The 14,021-nt window shown below is 44.7% G+C and overlaps 1 protein-coding gene across 1 annotated transcript in view; it reads right to left on the bottom strand.

The window, feature by feature from the left end:
• The window catches only part of LOC142312683 (uncharacterized), a 235,990-nt gene that overhangs the window by 139,578 nt on the left and 82,391 nt on the right, over nucleotides 1-14,021 (bottom strand). The window contains exon 2 of the mRNA XM_075351676.1: nucleotides 13,185-13,254. Within this exon, the coding sequence (XP_075207791.1) occupies nucleotides 13,185-13,254 (70 nt within the window). The remainder of the gene's footprint in view (nucleotides 1-13,184; nucleotides 13,255-14,021) is intronic.

A 14,021-nucleotide genomic window follows, 5' to 3' on the forward strand; every position in this document is an offset into this window, starting at 1 on the left:
CTGAACCATGACTTGTTCATCTTGGCTTCTTTGAAAAACAATGTAAGCAAGGGTTACTCCAAGCGGAGTCTCCCTTTTTTCAAAAAATTGGGCCACACAGACACCCACCCCATCAGTGGCAGCACTTGTGCCCTAGTTGCAAACAGGATGTTTTGATTTGCATCAAGCACATTCAAAAATACGCTATTCTTAACCATCCCCAGGATGACACCGGGGTAGGTAGATAAAGTCTTTGCTGAACCATGACTTGTTCATCTTGGCTTCTTTTAAAAACAATGTAAGCAAGGGTTACTCCAAGCGAAGTCTCCCTTTTTTCCCAAAATTGTGCCCCACACACACCCACCCATTCAGTGGCAGCACTTGTGCCCTAGTTGTACACTTCACAGCTAGATTTGCATCAAGCACATTCAAAAATACGCTATTCTTAACCGTCCCCAGGATGACACCGGGGTAGGTAGCAAAGTCTTTCCTGATCCCAGCTCTGTTCATCTTGGCTTCTTTTAAAAACACAGCAAGCAAGGGTTACTCCAAGCGGAGTCTCCCTTTTTTCAAAAAATTGTGCCCCACACACACCCACCCATTCAGTGGCAGCACTTGTGCCCTAGTTGTACACTTCACAGCTAGATTTGCATCAAGCACATTCAAAAATACGCTATTCTTAACCGTCCCCAGGATGACACCGGGGTAGGTAGCAAAGTCTTTCCTGATCCCAGCTCTGTTCATCTTGGCTTCTTTTAAAAACACAGCAAGCAAGGGTTACTCCAAGCGAAGTCTCCCTTTTTTCCAAAAATTGTGCCCCACACACACCCACCCATTCAGTGGCAGCACTTGTGCCCTAGTTGTATGCTTCACAGCTAGATTTGCATCAAGCACATTCAAAAACACGCTATTCTTAACCGTCCCCAGGATGACACCGGGGTAGGTAGCAAAGTCTTTCCTGATCCCAGCTCTGTTCATCTTGGCTTCTTTTAAAAACACAGCAAGCAAGGGTTACTCCAAGCGGAGTCTCCCTTTTTTCAAAAAATTGGGCCACACAGACACCCACCCCATCAGTGGCAGCACTTGGGCCCTAGTTGCAAACAGGATGTTTTGATTTGCATCAAGCACATTCAAAAATACGCCATAATTAACCGTCCCCAGCATGACACCGGGGTAGGTAGATAAAGTCTTTGCTGAACCATGACTTGTTCATCTTGGCTTCTTTTAAAAACAATGTAAGCAAGGGTTACTCCAAGCGGAGTCTCCCTTTTTTAAAAAAATTGGGCCACACAGACACCCACCCCATCAGTGGCAGCACTTGTGCCCTAGTTGCAAACAGGATGTTTTGATTTGCATCAAGCACATTCCAAATCCACAAGCATTTACTCTCCCCAGGATGACACAGGGGTTGTAAATTCCTTCTGGATCCATGACTTGTTCATTTTGATGAACGTCAGTCTGTCCACATTGTCACTGGACAGACGCGTGCGCTTATCTGTCAGCACACACCCAGCAGCACTGAAGACACGTTCAGAGACAACGCTGGCAGCTGGACACGACAAAATCTCCAAGGCGTAACTGGATAGCTCTGGCCATTTTTCTAGATTTGAAGCCCAAAATGAGCAAGGCTCCATTTGCAAAGTCATGGCATCGATGTTCATTTGTAGATACTCCTGTATCATCCTCTCCAGCCATTGACTATGTGTCAGACTTGTTGTCTCTGGTGGCCTTGCAAAGGAGGGTCTAAAAAAATTATGAAAAGATTCCATAAAATTGCTGTTACCAGCACCAGATACGGTCCTACTGGTACGTGTAGACTGTTGAAGATGACGAGACCGTCCCATGTTTGTCAAGTTACAACTGGGAGATTCCCTCCCTGCACCTGCACGGTTGTTTGGTGGAAAAGCGGATCTAAGATCGAGTAACAGCTTCTGCTGATACTCCTGCATACGTGCGTCCCTTTCTATGGCTGGAATTATGTCACAAAATTTGGACTTGTACCGGGGATCTAATAGTGTGGCAAGCCAGTAGTCATCATCACTTCTAATTTTGACAATACGAGGGTCATGTTGGAGGTAGTGCAACAAGAAGGCACTCATGTGTCTTGCGCAGCCATGCGGACCAAGTCCACGCTGTGTTTGTGGCATAGAGGTGCTAACCGTTCTTTCTTCCTCTGACATCTCCCCCCAACCTCTTTCAACTGAAATTTGACCAAGGTCTCCCTCATCTGCTGAGTCTTCCATGTCCATGGACAGTTCATCCTCCATTTCTTCATGTCCTCCTGCACCTTCCTCAACATCTCGCCTGCTACCATGCGCCCTTGTTGATCCCTGTCCCCCATGCTCCCATGCCTGGCGCCTTGGTGATGATGAACGTCTGGACCTTGGTGATGTTGTTGTGTCTTGCGCATATGAATCCTCCTGTAGTTCATCCCCTTCCTGTTGTCCCACCACCTGACTCCGAATAGTGTTTAGTGTGTGTTCCAGCATGTAAATGACTGGAATCGTCATGCTGATAATGGCATTGTCAGCGCTAAACATATTCGTCGCCATGTCGAAACTGTGCAGAAGGGTGCATAGGTCCTTGATCTGAGACCACTCCATCAGGGTGATCTGCCCCACCTCTGCATCTCGTTGGCCCAGGCTATACGTCATGACGTATTGCACCAGGGCACGGCGGTGCTGCCACAGTCGCTGTAACATGTGGAGAGTTGAATTCCAGCGTGTCGCCACATCGCATTTCAGGCGATGAACCGGCAGGCCGAAAGACTTCTGGAGCGATGCAAGTCGCTCAGCTGCGGCGCTTGAACGGCGGAAGTGAGCAGACAGTTTTCGTGCCCTGTTGAGAAGGCCATCTAGGCCGGGATACTGTGTTAAAAATTGCTGCACGACAAGGTTCAACACGTGAGCCATACAAGGTACGTGTGTCACCTTGCCCAGGCGAAGGGCCGCACCCAGGTTTGCAGCATTGTCGCACACGGCCTTACCAGGCTGCAGGTTCAGTGGAGACAACCATTTATTAAACTCGGACCGCAGAGCTGACCACAACTCCTCAGCTGTGTGACTCTTATTCCCAAGACATGTCAAGCTAAAGACCGCCTGATGCCGTTGCGCTCTGCTGCCAGCATAGTAATGAGGGGTGCGTGATTCATTCTGCGCAGTGAGAACGCTGGTGGCCTGACCAGGCAGGCTTGGGGCGGAGGTGGAGGACCCAGATGAGGTGGAGGATGCAGAAGCAGTGGCGGAACTTGGACAGACAGAGGATTGACACACAAGTCGTGGGGACGGCAAGACTTGTGCAGCAGACCCTTCACCATCTATCACCATAGTTACCCAGTGCCCAGTGAGCGACATGTAACGTCCCTGTCCATGCTTACTGGTCCAAGTATCGGTGGTGAAATGCACCCGTTCACACACAGAGTTTCTCAATGAAGCGGTGATGTTGTGTGCGACATGCTGGTGTAGCGCGGGCACACCTTTCTTAGAGAAGTAGTGGCGACTAGACATCTGGTACTGGGGCACAGCGACAGACAAAAGGTCTCTAAAATCCTGTGTGTCCACTAGGCGGAAAGGCAGCATTTCGGTAGCCAACAGCTTACAGAGGGATAGAGTCAATCTCTTAGCTTTGTCATGGGTCGCAGGAAGTGGCCTTTTATTTGACCACATCTGAGGGACAGAGATCTGGCTGCTGTGTGTAGACGGTGTTGAGTAGGGTGTCCCTGGAAAAATGCAGGTTTGTGAGGAAAGTGCAGGCGGAGACATGATGTTGCCTTCATCCAACGTTGGTGCTATCGATGTCTGAGAGAGCTGTACACACTCACTTGTTTCCCCTTCCAAACCAACTGACGACCTACCAAGCAAACTGCCTGTTGCGGTTACAGTGGTGGAAGTTGTGGGTGGAAAAACAGGTGTGACAGCTGTCCCCACAGTCCTAGAAGATGACGAGCGCGCGGATGCACTGGAAGGGGCAGGCGGTGGATGGTTCGCTCCACTAGGCCGCATTGCAGCACGGTGAGCTTCCCACCGGGCCATATGATATTTATTCATGTGACGATTCATGGAAGAAGTTGTCAAACTGCTGAGGTTTTGACCTCTACTAAGAGAACCATGACAAATTTTACAGATCACATAATTTGGGCGATCTTTTTCTATGTCAAAAAAGGACCAGGCTAGGCAAGGCTTAGAGGCCATGCGACCTGTTGATCCACCCCGAATAATGCTCAGAGGCAGAGTGGTGGCTGAGGATGCAGTTGTAGACGTGCTACCAGTACTCCGACTCTGTCCAGGAAGGCGCAAGGTAACTTCGTCATCAGCTGCATCCTCCTCCACCACCTCTGTTGACCTCCTCGAGTGCCTGACTGTGGGTTGACAGTAGGTGGGATCTAGAACTTCATCATCAATTGTTGTGTTTGCACTCCCCTCCCCCTCAGACCGAGCCTCTTCTTGCCCTGACCGAATATTTAAGTTGTCATCCCAATCGGGTATCTGCGTCTCATCTTCATCAGTATGTTCCTCATTGTCTATAACCACAGGTGTTACAGTTTGTGACAAAGGGTCAACATTATGCTCAGAAACTTGGTCCTCACGGCCTGAATCAGAGTCACAAAGGTTCTGGGCATCACTGCAGACCATTTCCTGTTCTGTACTCACTGTAGCTTGGGAGCAGACCTCTGATTCCCAGGCTATAGTGTGACTGAACAGCTCTGCAGACTCAGCCATCTCAGTTCCACCATACTGTGCAGGGCTGATGGAGACTTCAGAGCTGGGAGAAAGCAAGTTTGATTGGGATGACAACTCAGAGGACTGGTGTTTTTTGGATGCGGTACTTGAAGTGGCTGAGAGGGCACTTGTTGGACCACTTGATATCCATTCAAGCATTTTCCTTTTTTGGCCATCATCTACCTTTGTTCCTGTTGTTCGTGTCCGTAAAAAAGGGAGCACATCGGATTGTCCACGGTAAGTAGTAGACATCTTACTTTTGCTGGTAGATGGTCTATCTTCAGCAGATGATAATGGAGCTTTGCCACCTTCCCCACGGACAAAACCTTTTTTGCCTTTTCCACCACGCCTCTTCCCCTTTCCACCAGCATCTGTCATTTTGCCACTCATGTTGATTGCGACAAGATTGTGCACTGAAAATGTGGTAGTAAAAATTGAGAGGTGGTGTAGATTGCAGTGGTGGTCTAGCTTTATTAACAGCAGAATAATAAAGAATAAATATCCCTGACAATGCAACTACGGCCCTTAAACTGGCAGCAAAAATTGCTATTATAATGGCTTAGTTATAATGAGTTGTAGTGTGCAATGCAGGCAGAGGTGCTGCAAATGTCTTTGCACTAGTGTGACTAGACAAATGTCCAATAGCCACGTTTAGGATGCCACTAGGTACACTGAGTGTTTGCTAGTATAATGGCTTAGTTATAATGAGTTGGAGTGTGCAATGCAGGCAGAGGTGCTGCAAATGTCTTTGCACTAGTGGGACTATAGCAAAGTCCAATAGCCACGTTTAGGATGCCACTAGGTACACTGAGTGTTTGCTAGTATAATGGCTTAGTTATAATGAGTTGGAGTGTGCAATGCAGGCAGAGGTGCTGCAAATGTCTTTGCACTAGTGGGACTATAGCAAAGTCCAATAGCCACGTTTAGGATGCCACTAGGTACACTGAGTGTTTGCTAGTATAATGGCTTAGTTATAATGAGTTGGAGTGTGCAATGCAGGCAGAGGTGCTGCAAATGTCTTTGCACTAGTGTGACTATAGCAAAGTCCAATAGCCACGTTTAGGATGCCACTAGGTACACTGAGTGTTTGCTAGTATAATGGCTTAGTTATAATGAGTTGTAGTGTGCAATGCAGGCAGAGGTGCTGCAAATGTCTTTGCACTAGTGTGACTAGACAAATGTCCAATAGCCACGTTTAGGAAGCCACTAGGTACACTGAGTGTTTGCTAGTATAATGGCTTAGTTATAATGAGTTGGAGTGTGCAATGCAGGCAGAGGTGCTGCAAATGTCTTTGCACTAGTGGGACTATAGCAAAGTCCAATAGCCACGTTTAGGATGCCACTAGGTATACTGAGTGTTTGCTAGTATAATGGCTTAGTTATAATGAGTTGTAGTGTGCAATGCAGGCAGAGGTGCTGGAAATGACTTTGCACTAGTGTGACTAGACAAATGTCCAATAGCCACGTTTAGGATGCCACTAGGTACACTGAGTGTTTGCTAGTATAATGGCTTAGTTATAATGAGTTGGAGTGTGCAATGCAGGCAGAGGTGCTGCAAATGTCTTTGCACTAGTGTGACTATAGCAAAGTCCAATAGCCACGTTTAGGATGCCACTAGGTACACTGAGTGTTTGCTAGTATAATGGCTTAGTTATAATGAGTTGTAGTGTGCAATGCAGGCAGAGGTGCTGCAAATGTCTTTGCACTAGTGTGACTATAGCAAAGTCCAATAGCCACGTTTAGGATGCCACTAGGTACACTGAGTGTTTGCTAGTATAATGGCTTAGTTATAATTAGTTGGAGTGTGCAATGCAGGCAGAGGTGCTGCAAATGTCTTTGCACTAGTGTGACTAGACAAAAGTCCAATAGCCACGTTTAGGATGCCACTAGGTACACTGAGTGTTTGCTAGTATAATGGCTTAGTTATAATGAGTTGGAGTGTGCAATGCAGGCAGAGGTGCTGCAAATGTCTTTGCACTAGTGTGACTATAGCAAAGTCCAATAGCCACGTTTAGGATGCCACTAGGTACACTGAGTGTTTGCTAGTATAATGGCTTAGTTATAATGAGTTGTAGTGTGCAATGCAGGCAGAGGTGCTGCAAATGTCTTTGCACTAGTGTGACTATAGCAAAGTCCAATAGCCACGTTTAGGATGCCACTAGGTACACTGAGTGTTTGCTAGTATAATGGCTTAGTTATAATTAGTTGGAGTGTGCAATGCAGGCAGAGGTGCTGCAAATGTCTTTGCACTAGTGTGACTAGACAAAAGTCCAATAGCCACGTTTAGGATGCCACTAGGTACACTGAGTGTTTGCTAGTATAATGGCTTAGTTATAATGAGTTGGAGTGTGCAATGCAGGCAGAGGTGCTGCAAATGTCTTTGCACTAGTGGGACTATAGCAAAGTCCAATTGCCACGTTTAGGATGCCACTAGGTACACTGAGTGTTTGCTAGTATAATGGCTTAGTTATAATGAGTTGTAGTCTGCAATGCAGGCAGAGGTGCTGCAAATGTCTTTGCACTAGTGTGACTATAGCAAAGTCCAATAGCCACGTTTAGGATGCCACTAGGTACACTGAGTGTTTGCTAGTATAATGGCTTAGTTATAATGAGTTGTAGTGTGCAATGCAGGCAGAGGTGCTGCAAATGTCTTTGCACTAGTGTGACTATAGCAAAGTCCAATAGCCACGTTTAGGATGCCACTAGGTACACTGAGTGTTTGCTAGTATAATGGCTTAGTTATAATGAGTTGGAGTGTGCAATGCAGGCAGAGGTGCTGCAAATGTCTTTGCACTAGTGGGACTATAGCAAAGTTTAATTGCCACGTTTAGGATGCCACTAGGTACACTGAGTGTTTGCTAGTATAATGGCTTAGTTATAATGAGTTGTAGTGTGCAATGCAGGCAGAGGTGCTGCAAATGTCTTTGCACTAGTGGGACTATAGCAAAGTCCAATTGCCACGTTTAGGATGCCACTAGGTACACTGAGTGTTTGCTAGTATAATGGCTTAGTTATAATGAGTTGTAGTGTGCAATGCAGGCAGAGGTGCTGCAAATGTCTTTGCACTAGTGTGACTATAGCAAAGTCCAATAGCCACGTTTAGGATGCCACTAGGTACACTGAGTGTTTGCTAGTATAATGGCTTAGTTATAATGAGTTGTAGTGTGCAATGTAGGCAGAGGTGCTGCAAATGTCTTTGCACTAGTGGGACTATAGCAAAGTCCAATAGCCACGTTTAGGATGCCACTAGGTACACTGAGTGTTTGCTAGTATAATGGCTTAGTTATAATGAGTTGTAGTGTGCAATGCAGGCAGAGGTGCTGCAAATGTCTTTGCACTAGTGGGACTATAGCAAAGTTTAATTGCCACGTTTAGGATGCCACTAGGTACACTGAGTGTTTGCTAGTATAATGGCTTAGTTATAATGAGTTGTAGTGTGCAATGCAGGCAGAGGTGCTGCAAATGTCTTTGCACTAGTGGGACTATAGCAAAGTCCAATTGCCACGTTTAGGATGCCACTAGGTACACTGAGTGTTTGCTAGTATAATGGCTTAGTTATAATGAGTTGGAGTGTGCAATGCAGGCAGAGGTGCTGCAAATGTCTTTGCACTAGTGGGACTATAGCAAAGTCCAATACCCACGTTTAGGATTCCACTAGGTACACTGAGTGTTTGCTAGTATAATGGCTTAGTTATAATGAGTTGGAGTGTGCAATGCAGGCAGAGGTGCTGCAAATGTCTTTGCACTAGTGGGACTATAGCAAAGTCCAATAGCCACGTTTAGGATGCCACTAGGTACACTGAGTGTTTGCTAGTATAATGGCTTAGTTATAATGAGTTGGAGTGTGCAATGCAGGCAGAGGTGCTGCAAATGTCTTTGCACTAGTGTGACTATAGCAAAGTCCAATAGCCACGTTTAGGATGCCACTAGGTACACTGAGTGTTTGCTAGTATAATGGCTTAGTTATAATGAGTTGTAGTGTGCAATGCAGGCAGAGGTGCTGCAAATGTCTTTGCACTAGTGTGACTATAGCAAAGTCCAATAGCCACGTTTAGGATGCCACTAGGTACACTGAGTGTTTGCTAGTATAATGGCTTAGTTATAATGAGTTGGAGTGTGCAATGCAGGCAGAGGTGCTGCAAATGTCTTTGCACTAGTGTGACTATAGCAAAGTCCAATAGCCACGTTTAGGATGCCACTAGGTACACTGAGTGTTTGCTAGTATAATGGCTTAGTTCTAATGAGTTGTAGTGTGCAATGCAGGCAGAGGTGCTGCAAATGTCTTTGCACTAGTGTGACTATAGCAAAGTCCAATAGCCACGTTTAGGATGCCACTAGGTACACTGAGTGTTTGCTAGTATAATGGCTTAGTTATAATGAGTTGTAGTGTGCAATGCAGGCAGAGGTGCTGCAAATGTCTTTGCACTAGTGTGACTATAGCAAAGTCCAATAGCCACGTTTAGGATGCCACTAGGTACACTGAGTGTTTGCTAGTATAATGGCTTAGTTCTAATGAGTTGTAGTGTGCAATGCAGGCAGAGGTGCTGCAAATGTCTTTGCACTAGTGTGACTATAGCAAAGTCCAATAGCCACGTTTAGGATGCCACTAGGTACACTGAGTGTTTGCTAGTATAATGGCTTAGTTATAATGAGTTGTAGTGTGCAATGCAGGCAGAGGTGCTGCAAATGTCTTTGCACTAGTGGGACTATAGCAAAGTCCAATTGCCACGTTTAGGATGCCACTAGGTACACTGAGTGTTTGCTAGTATAATGGCTTAGTTATAATGAGTTGGAGTGTGCAATGCAGGCAGAGGTGCTGCAAATGTCTTTGCACTAGTGGGACTATAGCAAAGTCCAATTGCCACGTTTAGGATGCCACTAGGTACACTGAGTGTTTGCTAGTATAATGGCTTAGTTATAATGAGTTGGAGTGTGCAATGCAGGCAGAGGTGCTGCAAATGTCTTTGCACTAGTGTGACTATAGCAAAGTCCAATAGCCACGTTTAGGATGCCACTAGGTACACTGAGTGTTTGCTAGTATAATGGCTTAGTTATAATGAGTTGTAGTGTGCAATGCAGGCAGAGGTGCTGCAAATGTTTTTGCACTAGTGGGACTATAGCAAAGTCCAATAGCCACGTTTAGGATGCCACTAGGTACACTGACTGTTTGCTAGTATAATGGCTTAGTTATAATGAGTTGGAGTGTGCAATGCAGGCAGAGGTGCTGCAAATGTCTTTGCACTATTGTGACTAGACAAATGTCCAATAGCCACGTTTAGGATGCCACTAGGTACACTGAGTGTTTGCTAGTATAATGGCTTAGTTATAATGAGTTGGAGTGTGCAGAGGACAGGAGGGTACAGTGGCAGGATTGTGGGGCTCTGGGTAGAGGAATGGAAGCCTGCCTTTCTATTCCCTCCTAATAGGGAAATGCAGGGAGGAAATCCCTGACCTTGGCTACACAGACGCTGTCGCTGTTTTCAGGACCTGTCACCTTAACTCTGACCCTGCTGGTTTGAGCCCTTAAAAGGACTGATAGAAAGTGCTCTCCCTAAGCTGTCCAGCGCTGTGTATGGAGCGCATACAGCTGTATCAGCGATAGGACAAAGGACGGAGCTGCGACAGTGATGTCTGACACCAAAGACGCAGAAGAGATAATTGCGTCCTGGAGGAAAATGTCCAGTTTTATAATGCAGGGACATGTGACATGGACATCCTATCACACATGCCGTTGCTTCTCTGGCTAAAAGTCCACTTAGCTGTGTGTGTGTCTGGGATTGGCTGACATGCTGGCCCGCCCCACTACACGCGCGCGCTTAGGGAAGGAAGACAAGGAAAAAAAAAAAAATGGCGATTATAGAAACAGCAGTGATCTGAAGGCGCTGTTCACGCACACTATACACTGAAATGTCATAATAGTGTGATTCACAGAGTGACTTACACTATTACAGTGGAAACCAAGCTAGGAATTAGCTGTTTTTTTGCTGCTAGAACCGTTCTCGAACGTTGCTAGAACTATCGAGCTTTTGCAAAAAGCTCGAGTTCTAGTTCGATCTAGAACAGGCCCCAAAATCACTCGAGCCTAGAACTGGAGAACCTCGAACCGCGAACCGCGCTCAACTCTAGTTGGGAGACGGCGCCTTCACATATGAGAGACGTGGAGCAGATTGCAGAAAGAGAGTGTTTCAAAATTCCAGTTGAGATATATAAGAAGCTTGTCGATGGTTATAGGAAGCGATTGATTGCAGTTATTTATTCCAAAGGATATGCATGCAAATATTAAGTTTGCGGTGCCAACAATTTTGTCTGGCCACTTTTGAAGTTTTGTGTGAAATTATGTCCAAGTTGCCTTTTTTTCTCTTTTTTTTGTGTTGTTCCAATACACACAAAGGAAATAAACATGTAAATGACAAAACGTGTAATTGCAATAATTTTCTGGGAGAAATACTTCAATTTCTGGATCAATTTCAAGTGTTTCAACACTTTCGACCAGGCCTGTATAAAATTGTGTTCCTTTCAATATACAGTGTGTCCACCCATATCCTGTCCACCGCCATTAACTTGAGAACGGCGGCAGCTATAGGCATAGAAATGGTGTCTAGGTATAGTAAAGTAGCCATGCGCTACGCAATGAAACCACCTATAGCGCCACCTGGTGGAAAACAACGGAGTTAACATTTTTATCTCAAAAACGAAACAAGATAGAGAAAAAAAAAGTGAATTACAAAGTTGTAGAGCATCATCAATTCAATACGAATCGACACCTTTCATACAGAAATGCTATGATTAGAACGTGTAAAACTCACAAGGCTGCGGACGTGAAGCGATACCTCATGGAGACCTTCCTACAAATCATTGGGTATGGTGGCCTCCACGCTCACCTTACCTGACCTTACCTTTCTGTGAAGACACATCAAACAGCAGGTGTATGCGACCCCTCCACCAACGTTGCAGGACCTACGACGACGTATTACAGATGCTTGTGCAAACGTGTCACCTACCATATTGCACAACGTTCAGCAACATACAGTATGATGTCCAGAGTCCAGATGTGCATTGCAGCTGACGGTGGCCACTTTGAGCATCAAAGTTAAATGCGTGACCAACATTCAATGTTTTGGGGGTGTCATAGGTTTCATATCATAGCATTTCTGTATATAAGGTGTTGATTCGTATTGAATTGATGATGGCCTAAAATTTTTTAATTCACTTTTTTTCTCTATCTCGTTCCGTTTGCGAGATAAAACGCTAACTCCGTTGTTTTCCACCAGGTGGCGCTATAGGTGGTTTCATTGCGTAGTGCATGGCTACTTTATTATACCTAGACACCACTTCTATGCCTATAGCTATCGCCATTCTCAATTTAATGGCGGTGGACAGGATATGGGTGGACACACTGCATATACAGGTTAAGGTCACTTGTAAAGCTGAAATCATATACTTTGCTTCAGATCCATGTAAAATCTGATATTGCTCATAGAGCCCCCTTAGAGTATCGCACAGCTATATACAGTTTAAGCTACCAATTCCTTGCATTCTCCCACATTATTACAAATACTGAGAAAATGTTCAATTACAGCCCATCTACGTGAGACCACCTATTAGTACATTTGTATGTTGTAATAAGGTTTATAAAAAAGTGACATAAGACAAACCCAATAACAAAATAACAGTTTTATGCTTTCTGGGGCTGCAACAGTCCGTTAAAATAAAGGAATCAGCTAAGCAGACTTAAAGGGATCTTGTCAGTTGCCATGTACTGTATATATAGTTAATTTATCAGCTCTCCTGTATCTGGTATAGTTTATCTCTTGATCTTTCCTGCGATATAGTCCTCTTTTCCCTCTATATAAATATAGTCTTTTTAGCCAACTGGGCATGGTCCCAAAGAAGATGTCCATAGAAAACAGGGATAACCGAATACTTCGATTATTCGGCTTCGCGAATATTTTCCGAATACGTCGCCGCTATTCGACTATTTGATGCGCAATGTAAGTCCATGGGAAGCCTGAATAGTTCCGAATAGTTCTTATTCGGGTTTCCCATAGACTTACATTGCACATCGAATATTCGCAAATAGTCGAATAGTGGCGAGGTATTCGGAAAATATTTGCGAAGCCGAATAATCAAAGTATTCGATCATCCCTAATAGAGATCCATTGAGGACCTCACACACTTGGCTAAAAGGATTTACATACAAAAGATAGAGGGACCATATCTCTGGAATGGAGAAGCACAGGAACTAAAGAAAAACAACATCAGATTCGGAAAAACATCGGCATTTACACCAGGTAAAAAAAAATTACATATTTATGGCGAGTGCCAGGTCCCTATTAAATATTAGTCATAAGTTGACAAAAACGTAAAACCAGCTTAGTACTCATCTATTTACTCAATGTCATTATATTGCTGGAGAACCCCTTTAAGTACACATGCATGGATTGCCTGTTTATGTTCATTAAGTCATTAAAAGTCGAAGAGTCTTACCAGGTGGACAAAGACATTTAACACTTGTGTCTCTCACTTCCCGAAGTCTTGGCAGATGAGATTTCAGTTTCTGAAAGTCAAAGGAAAAGAAATAAATTTAGATTTCATGAACTGAAACATTTAATTGAGCACGGCTCATTTACTGACGTGACCAAAATGATGTTAGCACATCTGGGAGAAGAATGAAAAGCAGACTTGAGGCAGCGCACTGGACAGGCTTATGCACACATGTTGGCAGTCACTCCGATCCTTGGTTCTTGTAAGTGTAATTGACTTCAGCATTTCATGTAAAGCTCTGTCTTCATGATTTTGACCAGGATTTAATATGTTAAATTAGATTTTCCCGTCTCTGAGCACCTGCTGATAAACATAGTGAACTAAACAGTCTTTGCACCTCTGGATAGTGAGGGATACTATTTCTTGGATGACTGAGCCAGGCATAGTGCGGGCAGGTGCACTGCTCCTCTCTTTCCTCCCCGGCATAAATGTGCCAATGTACCTCTAGATACTATGCTGGCTCTCTATTTTAGTCCTGGAATGATGAGAAATTGTGATGTGAGATTTTTTTATATAGTGCAAATGTGTATTATACAGCTGAATCTCAGGCCTTTTCACACATCCGTGTTTCCATTATGTGTGGTGTCTATTTTCACACATACTGGAGACATGTTCACACGCATACTCATTCAAATATGTGTTGATTTTTACACCACCGTGTGTCCATGTGAACCACAAGTGTGTGTGTGTGATCAACACGGAGATATGTAAATTTTTTTAGCGTCAATTGGAAATGGATCAATAGAGTTCTATGGTTCCATTAAAAACACAGAGCACACA

This window comes from Anomaloglossus baeobatrachus, chromosome 5 (genome assembly GCF_048569485.1).
Source record: "Anomaloglossus baeobatrachus isolate aAnoBae1 chromosome 5, aAnoBae1.hap1, whole genome shotgun sequence".
Classification (NCBI taxonomy): Eukaryota; Metazoa; Chordata; class Amphibia; order Anura; family Aromobatidae; genus Anomaloglossus; species Anomaloglossus baeobatrachus.